Source organism: Bombus vosnesenskii, unplaced genomic scaffold, assembly GCF_011952255.1.
Source record: "Bombus vosnesenskii isolate JDL3184/JDL3185 unplaced genomic scaffold, Bvos_JDL3184-5_v1.1 scf7180000013340, whole genome shotgun sequence".
Taxonomy (NCBI): Eukaryota; Metazoa; Arthropoda; class Insecta; order Hymenoptera; family Apidae; genus Bombus; species Bombus vosnesenskii.
This window is the reverse complement of record NW_022882977.1, coordinates 1,166,507-1,191,720: the sequence shown is the minus strand read 5'-3', so window position 1 is coordinate 1,191,720 and position 25,214 is coordinate 1,166,507. Positions and strand designations below refer to the sequence as shown.

Sequence of the window (25,214 nt, the reverse complement as noted above, 5' to 3'; positions counted from 1 at the left end):
TGATCGATAGATAGATTTGTTTCCTGCTTCTTCGCGCAGGTTGTGCAACATTAAAGACCTATAGTGATTTGTACTGATTATTAAATCGAAAGGATTGAATCTTAACAGGTTTTCGTCAGCTAAATCGAGGTACCAAATATGAGAAAACTTTACGTTGGTCTCGTACTCAGCCATCACTGTGCTAGGTTCGTACTTCGACAAAGAACAAAATGAGTACAAATGCTGTTTTTTACGATGCGATTATAAGTGTCGTCAATGATTAAGACGAATTGCAATCTCACCGACGCGAGCACGTGGTAGTTGTATTGTGCCAGATTTATGGATCTGAGATTTATAGATTTTGCAGAAATTATTGAAATAATCGTCTCCTGTTTAAGGGAACAGATCTTTACTGACCAGCCGGATGTAGAACAATTATAGGAACTTGAACATTGTCTTGTCGGATGTACCGAGTTTAAACAAGTCACGTAATCACTAATCACGTAATCAAATGTAATCTAATGTAATCAAACGGAATCAAACGAAGAGCACTGAAAAATTAAAATTACAATTTCATTTACAATATTTATAATATTGGAAATCAACTGTAAATTTATATAATGAATTATGTATATTATAATAATAATAAACTATATGTATTATATAATATATTTTTACAAAAATTTTAATTTCTATAAAAGTCCAGAACATATTAAAAAATATAAAAAATATAAAAAGTTTAAATGTAAGATCGTTAACTTATTTTCCGATGCGACTGTGTATGTAGTTTTAATTAAAACAATAGAGCTTACTTTAACATCATTTTAATACAGTTATCACAAGAACTATTGAATTTCATCGTATGAAATTTTTCATATCTTCGATCATTTTAAAGCTGCTTCTTCGTTTCTTCTCTTTCAAATAAACCATTAATCTTATAGTTAGAATTATTATATATTTTTAGACAAACATTTTGTTTTTCCTATTAACTTGATAGCAAAATAGCAACTTATTTTAATCACTATTCTCGCATACTGTCAATAACAACACAATCCTACACGATATTACATCATCTATTGTCATGGTCATTTGAGCAATTTTTCCATACACAACATTGTCATTATTCTCACGTTCAACACGATTATAATGTGCAACCACTCGCGAGAAAATCTATCGGTTGTTTGATCATTTCTCGTACGATAACAATAGGTACGATAGCAAATGAACAAATAAAGATATCAGCTAACCACATAGAAACGCTGAAGCCGCAGCAACCGAGGAGGATCAGTCATAAATTTGTCGAATACTATGTTGAATCTCTAAGATCATGAGGAAATTTTTATTTAGCATGCATGTACCGCCATGCCTTCATTATCTTTTAATAAGAAGTACACGATTCGTTCACCAGAGCGCTTCGAGGACTTAGATTCGTTAGGCAGACTGACGTTGTACTTTCGGCTGTCAATCATTGTTGTGCTTCGATCTCTGCTATCTTTCTCTTCAAACTGTACCATTTACCTAAACCACGGTAAGTAACACGTATTTTCACAGTAATTTTCACTTCAGTAACCTCTCTGACGATACAAAGAAATAACGAAATAACGAATAAGCGATCAAAACCAGAGAACGATTGAACGACTCGAATTACGAACGCAACAAAGCAGACGATCCACGATAATAAACATTACCAGCGATATGCACATATAAAATAGAATTACATAGTGAATTTCGGCACCAGGTTGATTCGTTAGTGAAGTTTTAAGTTACAATATGAAGGTCTCTCTCTTTCTCTCTCTCTCTCTCTCTTTCCCTTGTCGATGTTTTAACGAACAAATCTATCCTGTACACTAGTGGTTACTTTTTAATATTCTTCTCAGCGCTAGTTCTTTGACACTGAACAGACATTTGTTCGATGAAAAGAGATACAGTATTTTGTAGTATATTCACGATGCAACTTCGAAATCCGTTTAAGCTTATTGGATTAGCTCGGTCGGAATCACAGTTCGAACGGGAGGACCCGTTTAAAAATCCAATATTCTCCCAGATCGATTTTCATTAAGACAGCGAGGCTCTTAATGCCAGATTCGTTGGATTTTTTCCAGTCGATGAGAAGAAAATACTGTTGTACCATTTGTACCTGATCTGATATTTCAGTCCAGCCCGTTACAAGTTCTCTTCCCTTCTCCTCCCTCCCCTTTTGTTTGGCATAGAACAGGCTTGTTGACACGTTCGGAAATCGTAAAGAATTTTATGGGTTATCTAACTTTTCAATTTCCGCTTTTACGGCGGCTACAAATGAGTCGACTAAATTAATCGAAACTCGTTCGTAACCGTCCTTAGAGAACAAACTTGCTATGCAAATTGAGAGATCATACTTTATCAAGTAAAAAGATAACCAAGATGCTATTTGTAGAATTACCTGCTTAGTGTTATCTATAAAATATCTATAAATTGTGTATTTATTTATTATTTATTCTAAGCTTATATCTTTTCCGTGGTTACCCCAACCTAACCCCAACCTAACCCCAATGTGATTAAATTATATAATTATATTTTAAAAACTACATAATATTAAAAAGAAAAGAAAATACATATAATAATATACTAATCAGAATTAACTTTATTTTATGTGACATCTGAATCATTGCCGGATTTTTTGTATTGCATCAAAGGATATAAACTTACATAGAGAGCTTGTATGGCCGGTTTTTACGCTTGCTATCACAAATTAACGTTTCCTGTCGAGTGATAAAGCTGGGTATATTTCAAAGAAAATATTTTTTATATTTTTGCGAGTTTTAATCGACTAGGAATTTATTTTAAGAACTAATTTTGTACTAATTATTTTTTATGAGTGATCCTTCAATTCTTTTTGTTTTTAATAAACTACAGTGTTTAAGCAATTTTATATCAGTTCTGAAGTTTACTGGAGCAATTTTTTTACTTTTCTTTCATTTCTACGAATACCGATAACTGATGAAACTAATTCAAATAAAGTGTGTATTTGTTTGGTTATGTAGAATTCCGTTTCATTTTTCTGTAATAAATAATTGATATTCCCAATTTTGCAATTATAATTATCTATAGTGTAATTCTTTTACAATATACGTATTATTCTTTATAATTTTTCTATAAGTATATTTATTATATTAAGCTCTTAAAATGGCATAAAGTAATTGAATGTTATACCACTTATTTCATTTTAGACAATTCTACATTTTATGCTTGATTATATATTAATATATTAGTTTAAAAATTATTATTAATTATTATCTAGTAAAGGGTCAATTATCCGAGTCAATTGGGACCGAGGTGGTTCGGAAGATCGAATTATTCGAATAATATCGAACAAGTTTGAATAATGAAACGTGCACCAAGTAATTAGCTAGTTAACAACTATAGGAATGAAGTTTAAAATGTATTGAATACAAGAGTATTACTACTGTAACTTGAAATGTAATACACATTACGCAAAATATTAATTGATTTTTGAAGAAATACTTTGAAGAAAAACATTTATTACATCTGTAGTATGTAGATTGAGGTTAGGTTTACGTATGTAGATATATATCTTCTTTTAGATGAATGAAAAAGAAACAAATATATACATCAGTAACAAGAAATAGTAATTCGACACAGTTAATGTTAAGATAGTTTATTTTTTAAAATGATAATCATTCCGGTTCCAAGAACTGGTGCTGATAGCGACGATGCAATATAGATTCCGAGAATAGACGATTCATACAATCGAAATGTACTTCGATGGTATTAGGTTGCCCCAAAGGTTTCTTTCGTTTTATAAGGAAATAATAGACGCACAACATTTTTTGTTTTTTATTATTTTATCGAATTATGTATGATCCATTTTGTTCTATTGGAACAACCTCATAGTTTCTCAGTTGTAAAAAATAACTTACAATTTACAATGTACATGTCATATAGTAAACTCTCCAAGTTTAAGTTCACAGTTCGACCCAGGAGGCGGGTCGATTTTCAGTTGTTTGAACTTTGACCAGTTCAATTCATTTGAAATAATGTAAGTTGAATTAATCCGTTCCAGACATTCAACACGTATTTGATACAAGATATTTAAAATGTCTATTTCTGAAGAACATATTAGTAAATAGCGAAGGAAACAAGTTTAATAATCGAAAATTTTTATTTATGATACATATACATAAAAATATTTCATAATATCGCTTAATTAATAATTTTTCTGCAGTCTGTTAATTGAGAGAGAACTGTACGAGTAGAGGTAAAGCCTGGGTCAGCCAAGCGTCGAAATGACGGATGTTTCTTTGTTTCTCTTTCTTCTTCTCAGCTGGCATTTTGCTCGTCTGACCCGGGCCTAAGCAGAAAGATAAGGCGACCATGTGACGGTTACATGACGGTGACTCTGTTTCTTTGCTAGAACTTTGACTTTTCGTTGGAGTTTAAGAGCTGAATTTTCTTTCACATCTTTGCTCGAACTTGAAGGATCCACTTCATTATCGGTATTTTTACAAAATATTTCTTGAGATATATAGAACATAAGATATATAAAATATAGAAAAAATGCTCCATGTTTTGATAGATGTTTTGATAAAAGAATTTTGCATTTCCACTATTATTATTTTCGCTTTAAAATATTGTAAGACGATATGCTTCTTGAGGACATTTTATTCTGTTACAAATATGAGAACATTGTTTGCAAATATAATTTGACTTCATTAGCTAAATTTAGATACCAAAGATTATTATTTTAGTTTCTTCATAGTACGTAATATATATGTACGTATATAGCTAATTAGAAATAAATAAAATTGATAATTTTAATATACGAAATTAGTAGAATTAATCAAGTAATTCTAATGTGAAACATGAAAAATATTATCGAAATTAAATAAAATGTTAAAGAAAATGGCAAATTAATTTTACGATGCGATGCAATCTCGCTGCAATATCGCCAGTGTCAGGCATTATGTATCGGTTAACATCTTTTTGCTTTCATCCGGTAATTCGATTTCGTCGTTCAGTCCCCTTTTGTAAATATATGTATATTCTCTGCTTGACAACTATCCTGGAATCTCGATACGTGGCTATGGCCTTACGGCCTTCTTACAGGATTACCCACACCAACATAGTAATCGTTTTGTTTTCTGGACAACTACACGCAGGATAGAAAGCGTCGTGTTGCTATCGCGGTCGCAAATCACTTACCACTTTACCGCTATCTATATCGATAGATCTCAAATACATACTTCTAAACGTTCTAGGAGATATTCAAAAGATGTGAAACATTTGTGTATAGACTAATTATTACGTAACAAATTACAATAAATTATTGCGATTATTATGAAATATTTATTCGTTGAATCGCTCGTTTAATCAGTCGATCGTATTTTTCGATTTGTAATTTATGATTTATTGTAATTTACATTTTACTGTAAATTCATTTAATTTATACGTAGCACAGTTTAAAAAATCTTCTTTATTTTAATCAATTGTTTTTATCGATTATTGACAATCTTAAAACAAATATATATGTATATACGATGTAACATATAGAACTTAGGTGCTAAATTTTATTTCTGTAAATTATTATCGATTCAAATTATATTAAAATTTTCAAGAAAATTGATATCCGATATATTAGAATTTTATGCAGATATCGAATTTTACTATTTTTAGTGTACCTACATATGTATATGTGTACAACATTTTACAGTAGAATGTTTTACACGTATCGAATTTTCTTACATATTTGCTTTATATAATAGACTTTATATTGAGAGATCTTGTTAATCTCTGTCATTGAAAATAAAAATGTCCTTAAACATGTCAGTCAGAGATCTAAAGAAACAGAAAAATGCTATTTAAAGCATTCTAAGACAGATGCTCAGTGTTCTTTCAATTTCAAAATACAAATCAAAATTGAACAACGAATTATTAACGTACGAAGAATTCAGTGTTGAGAAATTCAATCGCATATCTTATCAGGTATTTAAATGAAGCTTAACGGAGGTTAATGTATGGAAGCCGAAAATAAAAAGTATCAATCGACCGAAGCTTATTATGTACCTACTTTTTAGATTTATTAACCCCACAAATAAGATAATTCGTCGTAACTTGCAAGTCCACGTTTTTTTTTCAACATTAAAAAAGAGAAGAAAAAATACTAAATTGTTTTTCCTCGAGTATTCTTAAAAACACATTGAAAGGTTTCGATCTTTCCGAGGTCACCTCTATCTTTCACCAAAATCACCACATACGTATGTGTATACTTTTAACTACTAGTATATCTTCTACTTGGTATCGAAGTGAATTCAATAGCTCGGTAATCACAGTCACATTAACAGAGTAACACAAGGAAAACGTCCATCGTTAGAAATTCTTTATTTCAATTATTAGAAAAAAAGAATATACATAATAGGATACGCATTTGGATATTTAAACTGCTACTCGTTGTATTTATCACAAAGGAAAAAATGAAAGCATATGAAACATTGATCCTCGAATCGATATAGAAGGTACAAAATATCGATTAATTTTACGTCTAAATTAATATCGTATCTTTCGAGTGTTACAAAACGTTCACATCCATCTTAGTAGTATATAATAACACGTAATAATTACTTAATCGATCACACATAGATTTTCTCATTTTTGAATCGCATCTGTCATCGATTTGATAACATAGCAATATGATAAAACTTAAATCGATAACGCGCAATTATGCAAGATTTTTAACGTATATTTCTATACCGCTCGTTGCTTCGATCAACGGTGATGGTATGGCGTATACTTGCCTATTTAATGCAAAGTTAAATTATTACATAAACGATGAATAGCTAACAATAGCTAGCAAACAATCACTTTCCCTTTCGAGAATTATTGCCACACGTTTGCAAGAAATTATGGCGTAATCCTTCCTTTCTAACCATTTGACTAATCGAACATCTCGGAGACTAAGGCCAAGCAGAGTTATACGTATAGGGAAAAGTTGTTGATAACGTTGATCTTTACAACGTACTGATGAAGAATGGAAATGGAAATCGGCGAGGTAATTGTAAATGTGTAATTATCTTCTTTTCTTCTTCCTGTCTACTTCCAAGCTATCTTTTCTCCTATTTGCATTTGTTGTTTGACATCTGAATTTGTGTAACTAACGTTGCTACGCCTACGAGTGAAACGAGTGTATTCGCTGTTTTGCTCGTGTTTACTCGGTGGCTGTGTGACGAACCACTCCGACACCGTGTATACTTGCCTGTTTATTTCTGCGTGTGTGATTATTATCGAAATTGTACTTACTAGTATTACTATAGAATACGCTGTTACACTAGTAGATTACGATCGCGACCAAAATTACAAGTACTTGCACGTTAGCTGTGTTATCGAAACACATGGAATCTGTTCGGCTGGTAACAGGCGAAGAGGAATTGATGTTAAATTATGATCCGTCATAAGATAATTGAAAATATTTCGTTCAAAGTACGCGTAATATCGAAAGATAATTATAATTAAATCACAACCGTCAGCAGTTAAGATAAAATGCACGCAACGTGATATCTTTTTTGTTATTTCGAGAAATAGAAAGTTTCATTCAAATTTGAGAACTAATTTTCGTGTCAAGGAATTTAGCAAACAGCAAAACGCAGTCTGAAAATCTTTACTTGGAACGTTTAGATAAATGTCCTATAAGGCGATACGTTATTGTTACGTTATAATTAATATAAAAATATATGAAGTGCCGAATGCAAGTATAACAACATGTATTTATGAATTTATTTAAAGTATTTTCCAACAATTAGGTATTCAAGCAGTTTCGATTCTCAGAAGATGCATATAAGAATTTCATTCGCTATGACAAAAAGTTTATTATACCTCACTTTCACTGTCTCACTTTACAACGTTACACGCGATACATACTATTCGCAATTAAGTAGGTCCTTTCATATGTTGCGTCTTCTTTTTTAGATCCAGCGACCTAGCAATTATGTTCTTTATATTTATGTACTTTATAGTATATTACATATCCGATTTTAAGGACTTGTCATGTGACAATACAACAAATATAACACCAAAACAGTTATATATGTTAGCTATATAGAAATAATAAGGAAATAAAAGAAATAATAATTTACAATTTTAAATCTCGAAAAATGTTAACTTACATAAAAACAGCTACGTAGAAATACGAAGAAACTACGGTATTCGACGATAATGCCATAGAAATACGCAACTACAGAGAGCAAAGAGAAGGTTGTATTCCGTAGCTCGGTATCTAGCAATTACTAACTGTATCATTCAGAGACGAATAAAAATGGTAAGGAAATAAAAGAAATAATAATTTACAATTTTAAATCTCGAAAAATGTTAACTTACATAAAAACAGCTACGTAGAAATACGAAGAAACTACGGTATTCGACGATAATGCCATAGAAATACGCAACTACAAAGAGTAAAGAGAAGGTTGAATTCCGTAGCTCGGTATCTAGCAATTACCAACTGTATCATTCAGAGACGAATAAAAATGGTAAGGAAATAAAAGAAATAATAATTTACAATTTTAAATCTCGAAAAATGTTAACTTACATAAAAACAGCTACGTAGAAATACGAAGAAACTACGGTATTCGACGATAATGCCATAGAAATACGCAACTACAAAGAGTAAAGAGAAGGTTGTATTCCGTAGCTCGGTATCTAGCAATTACCAACTCTACGATATACAGATGTATTAATAACGAATTTACTATTAATTAACAATATAATATTGTTAATAAGGAATTTAATATTCTTCCGATCGGAACATTACGATACAACATTCGATCTTTCTCCCGACAAACTTAGAAATTGCTCTAGACAAATATTTCTATGTTTAAAGTAGGTAGTCGAGGAGCAAGGCGGAATAATCACACGTGGTGGAACGCGTAAATCTTTCGTAACGGTTTGCTCCAGTTTATTTCCAGTATATGCCGGCAAGTCGTACACGTCAGTCATAAGATACATCTCGATCTCGATGCAACAACCGTGCCGCGACTCGTGCCACAAAAACAGTGTACCTTCGTCTTTCCAGCAATTAATCCCCAGGCTAAAATTGAAGACGTTTCATAATTGGAGAAGGGGTCACGACAACGAGCTTGAAAAAGTGACGGCGCAGCGCCGCGCGTCGTTCAATTGACCATCATTCGACTTGATTCGTGTCAGTAAACAACTAGCGCAAACAATAGCCGTGTGGCCGAAATCCTTTCGAAAAAGTAAGTTTCTCTTTATTTCGATAAATATCTCTTCTTCGTTGCGACAATTTCAAACGAATACACAGCCGTATATATATTCAATTATACATTCGATAACTCGACGAGATAATTGAAATGCTGGCTTCTAATATTCAATGATTTACGAGAGAGAATAAAATAAAAGAGTTTGTCGTTGGTGGTTCATATTTATCGTAGTAGGTTTATTAGACGCTTCTAATATTTTCTATCGTCCTGTCTGTTTTTTACGTTTATAATAATATACACATAGAGGAACGTTTTAATACCGCTTTGTTCTATTCATCGCAGACAGAGGAAGCTTTGTTTTAAAATGTGAATGCATTGGTTTTGTTCGGCGTTAGCGTTAAGTCCATTTAACGCGTTTGACGAGTATACACGTCAAACAAAAGCTTTGTTTCGTCGTATAAAATAAAATATTTCTAATTATTATAAAAAAATAAAAATTTAGTAAGAAGCAATGAGAACGTTATTTAGTGGTATGTTTACTATATTATATCGCCAGTAAAACTGCTATGCATTTTATGAAGAAAAATTGGATTATTTTCTTTTTATTTTCCGTATAATGTATTCATTTTTACAAACTGAGTTGGTTGTTTTCCCCGTTATATTGGGTATGCTCCAATTGTTTGTGCAATCTTATCTCCTTACAAATTGGATGGATATTTTGCCGTGTATTACCCGATAATAATTGAAATATAACGTAATAAGTATATTATGATTAAATTTTTGGACCGAATGTGTTGAACAAATTATCGAGAACTGTGCGATTCCACGAACACAAACTTCGAAAGTTGGTCGACCAATCAACAAGTTCAACTGCAAAACTTACTGTTATCAACTTAATGTTATAAACTAATTTGAATTTTCTCGTATCTGTCTGTTAATTTACCTAGGAAGCATTGGAAAATATATTTGCCCAGTTTATTGTATTTTATCACATTTACCTGTGTGTTTACTCAGTACGAGTATACCTCGACGAGTATACTCGTCATCGCTTACTTTTTGCGACACATCCTGGATACACTTTTCAAAGAGACCGCAACAGCTAACTGGTTAAAATATCAAATATATACTATTATAATAAATAATAATTTTTGCCATCTCCTACTAACGACGCTACTACGACGTAAGTTTGCTTCGTAGTAATACATTTTCCATCCTCTGCTTTACGAATCGCGAAGCTAAAGAATTCCGTACAAACGTGAAATACTAAATATAATGAGTTGCCCCTTTTTTTTATCTCTAACAGAATAAAAATTTGCTGGAAACGATATAGGTCTCTGTTTGTCGAAAGAAAGTTAAGTTCTTCGAATAACATTGTGATATTTTGTGAAAAAGCAGCTACGCGTTTTTGGTACAACGAAGAATAAAAAATCGAATTCATTGAGTTTTGATTGTAAACAAGTTCAATAGTTTTGATATTGAAGCTACACGCAACAATGCCGTAATGTATGTTACACGCATAATATCAAAATGATAATTTATACAAAATTCAAACGACGCTCGATTCGTTTCACTTCCACTTCTAGCGTGCGAGTTCAATTGAAAACATTGGACAGGTTCGTTGCATCCTGATAAGGAATATATATCGACCATCGAACAATCAATTTCTTTGTGCTACCTCTAACTTTATCGATACGCGACGAAACGCGACGATCGATTGATATTTCGTTGATTGCGCTATTACCTAGGCGCGCGAGCGCGAGTGCAATACTGCGAAGGGACAACATAGTTGATAACCAACGTGGTGAAAAAATGTGCAATACCATAGTTGGTAAGTGTATAGGTACACGAGTACCAATTTTAAACGCTCCTTTTATATCTGTCACATCAGGCATGATCATATTGGGTTGTCCTAAAAGTTTCTTTCCTTTTGCAAAGAAATAATAGATACATGATATTTTTTGTTTTATATTATTTTATTGAATCATGTATGATCCATGTTGTTCTACTACAATAAAGTGAATTGTACATAATTAAATAAAATAATATGACGTTGTTTTATTACAATAAAATGAATCGTACGTAATTCAATAAAATAATATAATGTTGTTCTACTACAATAAAGTGAATTGTACATAATTAAATAAAATACTATGACGTTGTTCTACTACAATAAAGTGAATTGTACATAATTCAATAAAATAATATAATGTTGTTCTACTACAATAAAGTGAATCGTGCATAGTTCAATAAAATAATATAATGTTGTTCTACTGCAATAAAGTGAATTGTACATAATTAAATAAAATAATATGACGTTGTTCTAATACAATAAAACGAATCGTACATAGTTCAATAAAATAATATAATGTTGTTCTACTACAATAAAGTGAATCGTGCATAGTTCAATAAAATAATATAATGTTGTTCTACTGCAATAAAGTAAATTGTACATAATTAAATAAAATAATATGACGTTGTTCTACTACAATAAAGTGAATTGTACATAATTAAATAAAGTAATATAATGTTGTTCCACTACAATAAAGTGAATTGTATATAATTCAATAAAATAATATAATGTTGTTCCACTACAATAAAACGAATCGTACATAGTTCAATAAAATAATATAATGTTGTTCTACTACAATAAAGTGAATCGTGCATAGTTCAACAAAATAATATAATGTTGTTCTACTGCAATAAAGTGAATTGTACATAATTAAATAAAATAATATGACGTCGTTCTACTACAATAAAATAAATGGTACATAATTCAATGAAATAATATTATTTCCCTTTAAAATAAAAGAATCTTTTTGGACAACCTAATATAATCTCGAAAAGTACAAATTCTACTAGCGAATTGTTCGTTTTATAGCTTCTTTAAGTAACGTCATAACTCTAACTCAAAGTTATAACATTATTCATCTTAAATCTTAAATCTGAAAAACCTTTAACCCTGAACGTACAACACGTACGAGAAATAACATATATATCTATGGACACAGAAAAAAATATGATAAATTCGCTTGTGTCGATTTTCTGATTTTTTCCAGTTTACATGGTTTACAGTTCAAAACAGTATTTTAAAAACAATAACATAGTCAACGTTATAAGAATCGATATTTATGAAATATTCGTGAAAGTTCCAGACACACATACATATGTAAGTATACTTATATATTTAATCGGAAAATATATAAGAGAATAAAAATAAATTAATTAAGTAACGAATACACTCATAGGATCGATGATAGCATATAGAATTTCAAAATTACTCTCTTGTCAAACGAAGTCAAAGAAAAATGCGCAATTTATCACGTTTCTTTCGTCGTATACATATGTATACTTAAATAATAATTCAACTGTTCGTAATAATGAAGTAACAATCGTTACCAGAAAATGCTTAATTAGTTTTCTGATTGTAAGTCACGTTTACTTGTTAAAAATAAAATAAAACAAAGTAAAAAATGAATAAAGAAAGAGCTAAACTCGTAATTACTTAATTTAATTTAATACGTGAATGAAAATGTTGTACGTATAACATAATGGAAAAGAAGTTATACCGTCAAAAAAAAAACTAATAAATAACAACAAAAATAAATAATAAATAAAGACAACCGTGGATTCACTGTGGAGAAAGTATTTCATCGAAATCTTCGTTATCTTTATCTTTGTATTCTATATGTAATACGCGCAGCACAGATGAACGTTAGTTAATAAATTGCAAATAGAGTACACGCTCTGTGTATTATCGTACACGTAGATCTGAAAGAGTGCAAAAAGGTCAGAAGCACGATAGAAAGCAAGGCCATGGGAATTCAGAAATAGCCAACAAGGCAATACGGGATACCGTGACGCGCCAGTACCTTTAGCTCCAACAATTTACGCGTCGAAGTTTATTTAAGGGATAAAGCTATCGTCGAATGATATTATTTCGAAACTGGTAAGATAATCGATCTCGCGACTCGTAGCTTGTAGCCGCAGAAATCCACGATATCCATACGGTATACGTGGTATAACAGCGATAAGGCATTGGGCATACGAACTATCAAGACTATAACTTTCAGTCTGATACAGCACGTGCTGCGAGAGGTTTTACGATATACGCATTTTCCCGTGTTGCGTTTCGCTCGAGAATAAAAATACGAAAAATTGTATACATGTATGCAAGTACGTACGTAACTATGTATATTATTCGGACATAACTTTTTTAAGATCGGCGACTTGCATTCTTTTCGACCAGTTTCTTTAGTTAGTTGTTGCGAAGGAAACAGTAAAGTTCACTTTCTCTATCGCTTTCTTTTTTATTCGAGCCTGTAATGAAAATTTAATCGAAACGATACAGTTTCGCAGATTTATGTTGATTATACACACGCGATGCTAATTTTAAAGAAAAAAAGGAAACTTCACAAGTGAACAATACTATTCGTGTTGGTAGGTACCGCGTTAACTTTCTAACGTATCTCTATATGAAAGTTACATATTTTATCTGCATATTAGATTATATTTCGATTATTGACTCAGTAAAAGACAAATCTCCCTTTAAATCTGTAATTTTCTAGAAGGATTATAGAGCGAAATCTGATCCTAAAAGTGTACGTTCGAACGTGTAGTTGTCAAACCTTCAAACTTATGCCTATTTATGTGGCATTTATTTTCAGAATACTCGCTCCGTCATCGATCGGTTATCGATAATTTAATTATACCTAATTATAACTAATTATCGATTTTCTAAAACGATTATGAAATCATACCACGTATTACTCGCATGTAAAGGCGCGTTTCAAACGTAATAATTACGCATACGAATTTATTTCGCATTTATTTTCAGAGCAATCTGTGGCAGATGTTGTTACGACGTAAAATTCACGGAATCGACATCAGGTGAAGCGCGTAAGGAGGAAAATAGGTGGTAACGGTGCCAAGAGAGTCCTGAATTTTGCAAAAAAACCAGTGCAACGCATTCTCCGGATGCGACGAATCCGTTCAGCGGCTGTTCACGCTGGTAATTCTAGTCGGTTATCCAGTTCTCCGTGGGCATTAGAACAGTGCAGTTCATACGCAGTCCACGCTGTTACGTTACTTTTCACTCTGTACTGAATTCGTCCCGTCTCGTTTCAACTAACTAACCAGTCGGTGGCCGAGTGAAATATTTTCCAAACGGAAGAAAGGATTTGCAAAAAGGAACATTGCGAGAATATCGAAATAGCGAAAGAGAAAAACAGCGAAATTTAGCGAAATTAGATCGTTAAACGATATGTTGATCACGCCTTAGCAATGAATTGGAAATGCTGAAAGGGCAGATACTTAAAAGCTGATGGACATTGGGAAAGAAATAAAATCAAGGCGATTTTAACGCGAATCGCGGTTAGACAGAGAGGTCGGCTAACGAGAAGACGATTGGAGAAACAAGTTTACCAAGACGAAAGACGAAAGATGGCGAGCGTAGATAAAAATCTCGAGGAGCTGATGATGCATCTTGGCGAATTTGGTAAATACCAATGCTGGCAATTCTGCTTGCACATTCTCGGCGCATTGACAGCCGGTCTGCATATGCTCACCTTACTCACAGTCGCTGCAGTGCCACCGCATACGTGTAACGTTCCTCGGTCCACGTTTCCGACAGAATCGTTCAATTTCACATCTTCAACATGGAACTCCTCTATCGCGTTCGACGACGTTCCCCGAGCGGTGGACGCGTGCCACTATTTGGACGCGAACAACGTTACGAAGGAGTGCGATTCGTGGACCTATGACACGGAGTACTTCCAATCGTCGCGCGGAATGGAATGGAATTTCGTTTGCTCGCAGCGATGGATGGGCGCAGCAGCGCAGTCTTGCTACATGTTCGGTGTGTTTATCGGAGCCGTAACGCTGGGCAGTTTGGCCGACAAGTACGGCAGAAAAATAATATTCTACGTGTCTGCTGTTGCCCAACTTGTTTTCGGAGTGACCGTAGCTTTGGTGAACAAATACTACCTTTTCCTCATCCTTAGATTTCTATACGGTATCTTCGGTTCGGCTGGCGCTTACATAACAGGATTCGTCCTGACGATGGAACTGGTCGGAGCAACAAAGAGGACCGTTTGCGGAATAATGTTTCAACTGGCGTTCGCCGTTGGGTTCATGTTAGTAGCCGTTTGGGGTGCCGTGATCAAGGACAGAACGTGGCTGCAAATCGTCTACGGGCTTCACAGCGTGCTTCTCATCGGCCACTGGTGGCTCATGGACGAATCTCCACGTTGGCTGTGGGCCCAAGGTCGCGTCAGCGAAGCGCTGACTATCATACGAAAAGGTCTGAAGATGAATGGCAACAACGTAGATATAGATACGGGGAAATTGATCAGCGAAGGGAAGATACGGCAGATGGATCAAGAGGAACAAGGTTCTTACGGAGCCCTGGATCTCTTCAAGACTCCGAATCTCCGGAAGAAAACGTTGAACGTATGTCTGAATTGGTTCGCCAATTCCATCGTCTATTATGGGCTGTCATTGAATGCAGGAAATCTCGTTGGAAATCCATTTCTGATGCTGTTCCTCAGCGGTTTGGTGGAATTACCTTCGTACTTGCTAATGTGCTTCCTAATGGACCGTACTGGAAGAAGATGCCTGGTCAGTACGTTCATGTTGATCGGCGGTGTGTGCTGTATAATCGCCTCCAGCATCCCGACTGGTACTGATACAGCTGCCACCATAATCGTGACCATCGTCCTGTTCGGCAAAGCTTGCATAGCTGGCTCGTTCGCGGTTATTTACAACTACACGGCCGAACTGTTCCCTACGGTAGTAAGAAATACCGCCTTGGGAATAGGCTCTATGTGCGCTCGTTTCAGCGGAGCTCTTACACCGTTGATAATGCTGTTGGACTCTCTGAATCCCAAAGTGCCTGCGGTACTCTTCGGTTTCGTCGCCCTGGTATCTGGTTTCTTATCGTTGTATCTGCCGGAAACTGTGAATCAGCCGATGCCTGAAACGATCGAGGACGGTGAGAATTTTGGCAAACACGACACCTGTTTCGCTATGTATTTGCGCTCGGGCAGAAAAACCAGCGCCGCTTACGAAGCTACACAACTTACGCAACTCACCGTCGACACAGACGAGAAGGAGAAGCTGAATGAAGGAGGAAGCCCCAAGGAAAATTCCCACTAGAGAGCATCCGCTGCCGTTCTTTTTTATTCTTATAAAAATCTTCAAAAACATTCCTACTATCGTCGATTTTTTTCTCGATTGACCGTTTTACGCTTAACTCGACTGGACTATGAGCAGGTAAAACTCGAGCGAGAGTACATATCGCGATTGAATTATTTTCCTAATCCTATACGATTCTAATCGCTAAATATGGAAGAAAGTTTTACCGGTAAATTTTCAACTTGTCGCGACCATCGTAAAATAATCCTTATTAAGCCATTGATCCATTAAATATCGATATACGTACGTGTATTTGCGTGCTACATTGGTTCACCACAGTATTCGTAGCAATCGAAGTTTACTAATTTTCGATAAACTCGTATACGTGTAGAGTACGGCCGAGTAACATGTACAAGCGAGCACGAGGTGATTCATTATGAAAGAATAAGAACGAAATATAGAATAAAATTTGTTCATTGAAGGCTTAGTTTTCGAGAAAATTGAGTTTGGAAATTTACCAAGTATACTTGAACATGACTAATTACCGACTGGTATGAGTAACCGATCGATAAGATGTTATCGATAGAAGCGAAAGTAAGTAGAAGATATAAAATAAAACTTGTCTGTTCAAGGTTATATTTTCAAAAGAACAGAGTTCGAACATGTTTAGTTAAGAATCGATCTAGTACTTACACGCGTATGATAATTTTTCAAATTTATTTTCTCGGAAACAAAGCGCCTCGAGGAAATATTTCATTCTGCGTTTTCCACTTATTTTCAAGCGTAAAATGACCTGCTGTCGATTATTTGACCCTGTCTAGTCCGGAATTAGCCAGGTTAAAATATGCTTGATAAATTTAAAAACTCGATTTTCTTGTAAATCTAGCCTTAAATGAAAAAATTTTATTCCATATTGTGTTCTTATTTTTTCATAAGGAATCACTTCGTATCCGCTCGTACGTGTTATTCGGCTGCACCCTGTACGTTTCAACCGACTATATACGTATCGTGTAATTTTAGTCTATTAGAAACTTTCACAAGTAGCTACTCTCTGCCTTGAATATCCTATACATTTTTCCGAAATAAACTTTCATTTATTTATTTATAATTATCGAATCTTTCTTTCCATCTTGCAGCTTTCCACGCGATAAATTCTCCGTTTAAAGTTGAACATTTTTAGCGCACTTGACGGATTACTTTGACGCCATATTGGCTTTTAGCCGTCATTCGATTGGTTGCGCGGACGAACGCGGAACCGAAGTTGCTGCAAATTGGTTTGACTGGCGTAATCATAGAGATATACGTATATACATATACACAGATATAGTTGTGTGTGTGCGTGTGTGTGTGTGATGACATTTATTTACAAGCAACGATGTCACTCATTGCTCGAATCGTGGCTAGAAGCCAATATGGCGTCAAAGTAACCGGTTAAATACGCTAAAAATGCTCGATTTTATACAAGTACGAACGCGTAACTTTTGAACCAGTAGGTGCTGCATTTTAAAACTCGTTTCTTAGGTTGGGACACATCGAAAACTACAAGTTAAGTCTTTTTAAGTTAAACCTTTTTACCTATTACATATATGTATATGCGTATACGTCCATATATGCATCTCGAACATTTTGCTTCCTTTAAATTTCCCATGAACGAATAGAAGTCGACGAATCGTCCGATTATGGCCACCTGTTTACGGTAACTGTGCAGTTTACGATCAAATGCGGTTATGTTTGCCAGCATTAATGTCGATCATTCAAGAAACCTTGGATAGTGATTTTTCTTTTTATATTCGATCCTTCTTTACAGACGCATCGATCGATGCAGCAGGTTGGTAACACTAACCTTACCAGGCCCATTTCATATGACCGGTTTCAAAATCTAATTTAAAATCGTAGATTCATTGTTATTTCTTTCATTCGTCTAACTTTATGTGAATTCTTATATTAACAAAAATTGAGAAATCGATTAATCGGATAATATAGGGATAATTACATAAAGTTAGGTGAACGAGGGAAATAACGATGAGATTAAATTTCGAAACCGGTCGTTTGACCGGACCTCGTAAGATTAGTGTTAAACATTCGGTCGAGATTGTAAATCGAGCTTCTCAGAATTTTTATTCGTCTTAACAAATTTTATTTTTAGAAAATTGGCTCGTTTAGAAAATTTTAATACGTACATAGTTGTGACGTTCGATTAAAATGCTTGAAATTATCTTTCGTTCGATAGAAAATTGTATCGTATAATAATCCTACGGCATTTTCATCTAGTGCATATCGACAAGTTTCTTTCTGTTCTGTTCAAACTGTGTGATGTCTTTCTCCGAGTTATAGAAAATATACAATCGAGACCTTTACGTTCTACACTTTACGCGATATGTATTTGTCGTCGCCAAGGAGTCCTGATTTTCCACCAATTATGTCCAGAGACATAATATTGCAACGCTATATTATAGCCTATAGTCTATATATTATAGTCTATAGTCTATAGTCTGTAGACCATCGGTATACCAACAAATAATTTTCCCTATACGATTAATTTCTGTATTCTAAACTATACGCGTTCTAACCTTAAAGCATGAACATTTTTTTCGAAACTTCTGTCTTTTAATTTCCAGCCCGCCTCTAAATCTATGTAAAATAATCTATTTAGTCAGTTAGCTGTTTTTGACGAGTATACTCGTCATAAAGAAATGGCAATCGTTTGTGTTGCGACGAGTATACTTGTCATGCATAAAAGGTACTTACAATATGCTGTTTAAATTACAATTTAGTAATCGCAGTAAATTGCGGTGATGAAATTAAAAAATAAAACATTCATATCATTATAAGTTAATTCTGTGTTACAACAGGCACACATACTCCGTGTTTGATGAGTATACTCGTTATCGCTTACTGTTTCCCCACACATTTTAAGTGCTACACACTTTTTAAAGAGATCGTAACAGCTAACCGGTTAAAATATTTACGATACTTTATAGAAATATGCTTTTTATAAAATTTGTAACTTATGTAAAAAATATATTTATACATTAGAAGAATATCGTGAAAACTTACATGTACGTATATAAATACTTGGGTATACGCACAGAGATGGAAAGCAAGGTGCTGTGGAAGGTGCGTGGTCCTGATTGGCTCTTTTTCGCAGACTCAACGCTTACGTCGTAAATTTAAGCACGCGTATTGGCCGCAAGCGTTGCATATACAAACAAAAGAATGTAACATCCCGTGACAGAGTGAGCAGTGTTTCGCTTGCCGCTGTGTTATCTCGTCACGTTTCTTTCCATCTCTAGCTACATCTCCATCTTTGCGTTATCTAAAAATCTGCATATATACATACGTACATACTTATGTAAGTGCAACCGTCTCTCAATTTACGCAGAGCATTCGTTTTAAGCGACCGAAAATCGCGTAAATAAAGTCTATTTCGTAAATAGTCACGAAAGAAGAAATATATACACATATGATTACTAGCGCAACGTAATGAGCTTTCATCCTTGTTTTACACAGCACTGACGCGTTTCAACATCGCCGAATAAGTTACTGTATGTATTATACTTGTTGCTTTTAAGACTTGTGGGAAAATATATTCTCCGGCCGCTTGAATTAACACACCGAGGGCGTTACTCTCTGACAAGCATACAGTTTGAATTGCCGCGTATTTTTGCCGCGTATTTTGAAAAGATTCAAAACATCGCCCGGAAAGTTCGTTTCGATTTCGATTCGATATACATTTATCGATCTATATAGGTGCGATTCTCTTCCACCTTCCATCCTTCCGGAACTTCTCAGGTTTTCCAACGAAAAACTATTCAGTACGATATTTTATTTCCACCAAATTCCTTAAAAAATCGGTACGGACCTCCCGGAGCAGCATTTAACCAGCGTAGTATTTAATTAAAGATCAACGAGCATATTTAAAAATACTTTTAGTAACGTTTTTCTAGCGTGAAACGCTTGAAAATAATTTGCCGGATGGATACTGGTGCTAAAGAAAATTTATTATTTTATTAAATTGCTTAAAAATCGGAACGAACTTTCCGGGCGATCAATATTACATCCAACATATCGATAACGGTTTCATATTATTCAAACATGTAACCTACAAACATAACATTCACAACATTTCGTTCATAGTGTCCATTGCTTTTTTTTTTACTATTTTGTTTAACAATAGTTAACATTTTTTATAAGATATCGCATTAAGTGCGTAAGGCGCGAACGTGTTAAAAACTACCGCGTAAATCGCGTAAGTTATACTTTACCGCGTGAAAAGAATGGCGCGTAAATCGAGAGACGCGTGTATTTACGTGCAACCTACGTGGATTAGGGTGCGAAGCGTGCACGGCAAACCTACTGCAAAGAACTGCATATCAGCGCCTTCGTAAGTTTCTTCCATATTTGTTGTTTGAAAGTAAACGCGAAAGTAAACGTAAACGTTTAACATGTATATTAAAAATATTATACACCTAGGTATTTGTTGCGCATCCGTTAACAAACTTGAACTGGCAAGACTGAACGTTTCTAGGACCTTCTCATCAAATCAGTGACTTTTATCGATTTTACGAATTTTCAGCTATTCGTCGAATCGAAATACATACGTAGTACGTATAAAGTAGACGACAATCTTTGAAATTTAGCTTTAAACATCGGAAAGTATACGCAGTAATAGAATTTTTTAAACGTCCAAGATTTGTATATTTTGCATAGTTAAAACGATTATATCTACGTCGAGAACGTGTAAAGAACAAAATACAAACACCGAATATCACGTTTCAATTTTTAATGTCGCATTTAACGGCACGTTCCTTTCCCACATATCAATTTGTAAGAAAAAGAAAAGACATTTAATTGGAAAGGAGAAAAACATGATAATTAGGGAGTACAATTTCGTTGTTTGCATTTTGTCTGATTTCCATGTTACCGTCTATACAACTAAACAAAAGAATTTTAACACGACTTAATCGAAGACTTTATATTTCTTGCTAATAATTCGTAAGTCGAGTAAATGTTCTGCAAACCAAACGTGTTCATTGGTGAGGCAAGCGATACTCCGATACCTTCGGTATTTGAATATTTGAATACATAGCACTAAAATCAAATATGAAAGCTTTGGTAACACGAGATTGATCGACGACAAGGCACTACATTTTTAAACCAAACAACGTACTAAATTTAATGTAAAAAAGTCGAAAGCTCTACGTATTCTTCCTACAATCTTCTTATATCTACCTATTATCTTTTTTTTCGATACAAAAACGTTACCGTCTTACTTTTTTATGTAACAAATAACTAAACTGTCGCGTATCTGAGATTCTCGCGCGATTTACTACCAAAACCGAGTGTATATGACGTGCTAATGTAATGAAAAATAACTCGTAAGAACTTGTTTAAATAACTCGAGTTAATAAAATACAAAGGCGAGAGTATTTTTAATACGCGATGGTTTACGCACAAAATTTACCTATTTTCTCCTGAAATTGTTAAAAGTGTTCTTTAACTGGAACGTTAGTACTCGTCGCTTCTATCGATTATAAGGGCTCGAGATATCAATTTCTTTTCGGAATTTTCGAAATAAAGGAACGCCCGAAATATTAAACACGCAATACGAATGTATTCAATACGTAATCTCAACTTTCTGTATTTCCTTTTGTTAGCAGAATCGTCGTGTAGAGTTTCAAGTTAACAGCGAAAGGTTCGATTGGTTTTATCGAAACAAGTTGCTAGAAAGCAGTGTTATATAGTTTGACGAAATAATAATAATTTTGGAAGTAACAATCAGCAGGAGTGACATCTCTTTGAATATTTTTCTTAACGTCTATCGAAAGCGCGTCTAAATTCGAACTGAAGTTGCTGAAAAGTCCTTACACTGACAAGCAAATGACAATGATACCCGTCGTTACAAACATCGAATTTTTGAATTTCTTGAATTAAAATTCCTACGATTTAAGTGTGTGCCACTGCAGTGGTAAATATACGTGTCTACGAAAGTTGCTATTTCTTTCTTCGGGAAAATTTAATTAATCGATCGCTAGACCGCAGATACTTTCGCAAATTGATGTGTCTGTGATGATAATCGAAGAATTAGAGTTAATTGTAAGTAATAATAATAAAATGCTAGTTTTGTAAAAAGAAATCGTTTAATCGGTCCAAATCCAAGCGTTTGGCGTCAAGTATAGGTCAATTATCGTACGATGCTGCAACTGGGAATTTTTACATCGATGAAAAATACGTTTTCTAAATTGTACGCCTAACTATCTATGATAGTGAAAGTTGCGTTGATTTATTTATTATTTAAATTTAAATGCTCGATGCCTAGGCGGTGTTACACACGGGGCAGCTATCTTATAGAAAGAAAAAAATATAGGAAGAATAGTTATTATCCTGAAACAAGATCGAGATATAAAAACCTGCGGGACTACGATAGAATGAAACTATTTACAGACGACTATCTCGATTATATGGGGAAAAAGTGAAAAATTGAAGAACCTATGAATATCGTGTGTAGAAATTACAAAATAGATATCGACAGCAAACACATAGATGAATATTATTATTAATAGTATTATGAATATTATTATGACGAGTAATCGACTGTTTAAATGTTTGTCATCTCTGCGAAAAGTAATAGTAAGCTTGCATCTTCTGACAAACTTACATTGCCAGTTTTCAGACAAAATTTCCATATATTTCGACACGCGTAATACATTCGTGAAAAGTGGCTACACGCGAGCTACGATGAACAAATACGAGTGGCATTTGCTTTGCGCGCAGGAAAATAAAAGAGAATGCGCAGAAACGAAATGAATGTAAGATCGTAATATTGGTAAAATATATATATTTGCATCGCTTTTTTCTTCTTTTTTTACGTTATATTGGATACATTGGATATTAATACCTACAATATATTGGATGTATCTCTAACGATCGGCATTTCTTATTAGTTGCAGGGTCAATACTTCTCGCAATCACTCTCAACAATTTGTACTCTAGTAACATAGAATGTACATTCCCGCCATCCTTCTCAGATTTCAACTTTTCTCTCCGCTTATATATACTCCTAGCATAATAATATTATGCGAATATAGATAGTATGCTGGATATTGTATTACGTTACGCGATATTTTTACCGTTTCGTCATATTTTGACAATGAACAATGGAATGAACGAGACGTGTACCGATTTACCGATCAACGATATGCTTAGTTGATCCAAGACGAATTTCTCTTCCGAATTACCTTGACGTAGAATTTCGAAAAATTACTCTCTTTATCTCGTCTACGATTTTCTTCGACTACCTTCTGTCGCGTTAATAAGAAAATAGAAAAAATATTTTTAATAGGAAAACTTGACTTGATATTTCTCTTTTTTAAAAATACTGGGACTGATTGATAGATTCGTGAATAAGGTCGATCGATAAACTTTCGCCACCGTATATATCCTATTTAGCAGAATGCTGTAAAAATTATTTAAAGAACGCCGCGGCACCTACTACGTACAAGTACAGGTATTTTCAATTTTTCACGAAGGATACATATTTACGAAGAAATAAGACAAATAAATTATTTCTTAATTATACAAGTATAGATGGATCGTATACGAAACGTAACAGCTAATACTTAACGTGCTGTGATCTAACAAAAACACGAATGAAATTACATGTTACTCGAACTAAGAAATCTGTTTCATCCAACGACCGCCTTCAGTTTCTAGCGACGAATTTACGTGTTCGATGTTATTAGACTTTTTAGAGAATTTACGAAGAGAAAGCACGATATAGATATTCCTCTTTTTAGCGGAATTTTCAAAAAAATTCCGTCAATTTAATTCGATTAATTTTTGCGTTTTATTAATCGGTACCTACCGATCCATTGAAATTCTTCCGTTATCTCTTCGGGTTTCGTTCTATCAGAATTTACAGCATAATTTATCGTATTATTGAAATACGTTTCTCGAAATTGATTTTCCAACGTACACCGAGTACCTACATGGTACATATATACTATATGCGTATTATATACTATATATTTACGTTCGATACACGATGCAAGCTTCGAAAAAGAATCGGAAAATGGTAAATGACGTTAGACATGTCGCAATACTGTTGTCCAATTCGTTTACGATTAAATAGGAAACGATACGGGCTATCTATTTTGGATTAAACGTTGTTCCTACGACGATTGATGTATCATTTAAATCGCGATCAATCGGTTAATCTGAGAATGCTCTCAAACATACTGATAGAAATTTCCTAAAACAGACACATCTTTCCGCTGTATTTCATTCGATACTGCTGAACTGGTTATATACATAAAATAAAAACAAGTCTTTCCGTTTAACACGATGGATATGTATGTCTAATTATAATTGTTATTGCCGAGGATCACAGCAGTGGTCCGATATTAGTCTTCGGATTCTTCCGCATCTAAGATAGTTTTGAAACAGAATGGCTGAAAGGGATAACCCTGGCCATCGTAGAATTTGCTCATAAACTCTACCCTGAAAAAAGAAAATTATCACTATTATTATTATTATTATTGATATTATCGTCCTGCATACATACATGGCACATTCGTAAAAGATTTCTACCGTAAGTGCACGAATGATTGAGAAAATATATTGTATCTGTTCGAGACATTTACGTTGCTCAAAAGAATGAGAAAGGAAGATGCAAGTGGCGATACTCGTGGAAAACAGCTAGCTGGTTAAAATCATTACTCAGCTAGCAGAGTTGCAGTTGCCTGACCCCCATTCCTCTGTCTCCTACTACCAATTAGTTCCTATTCCGATTAATTCAAGCAATAATTATTCGAAACGACTAAAATGGATGAAAAGACAAAGGACGAGTCGCGTTTCAAGGTTAGTGAGATGACGATACAGATATTGCTTTTCATCGTTATT

The 25,214-nt window shown here is 34.1% G+C and overlaps 2 protein-coding genes across 6 annotated transcripts in view; one reads left to right on the top strand and one right to left on the bottom strand.

Annotated features, from left to right (window-relative positions):
* Positions 1-1,349: 1,349 nt before the first annotated feature.
* On the top strand, positions 1,350-23,238 carry LOC117236223 (organic cation transporter protein). 3 transcript variants are annotated; one of them, XM_033498970.1, is made up of 3 exons: positions 1,350-1,507; positions 9,038-9,218; positions 14,017-23,238. In XM_033498970.1, the coding sequence occupies exon 3, from the start codon at positions 14,622-14,624 to the stop codon at positions 16,332-16,334; it is 1,713 nt and encodes a 570-aa protein (XP_033354861.1). In that variant the 5' UTR covers positions 1,350-1,507; positions 9,038-9,218; positions 14,017-14,621; the 3' UTR covers positions 16,335-23,238. The 3 variants fall into 3 exon arrangements, with proteins under 3 accessions (XP_033354861.1, XP_033354860.1, XP_033354862.1); XM_033498969.1 differs by having other exon boundaries at positions 8,849-9,218; XM_033498971.1 differs by lacking the exon at positions 9,038-9,218.
* Positions 23,184-25,214, bottom strand: part of LOC117236222 (V-type proton ATPase 116 kDa subunit a) — a 53,449-nt gene continuing 51,418 nt past the window's right edge. For all 3 annotated transcript variants that reach the window (XM_033498967.1, XM_033498966.1, XM_033498968.1), the window contains exon 14: positions 23,184-24,812. In XM_033498967.1, the coding sequence (XP_033354858.1) occupies positions 24,716-24,812 (97 nt within the window). In that variant the 3' untranslated portion in view covers positions 23,184-24,715. The remainder of the gene's footprint in view (positions 24,813-25,214) is intronic.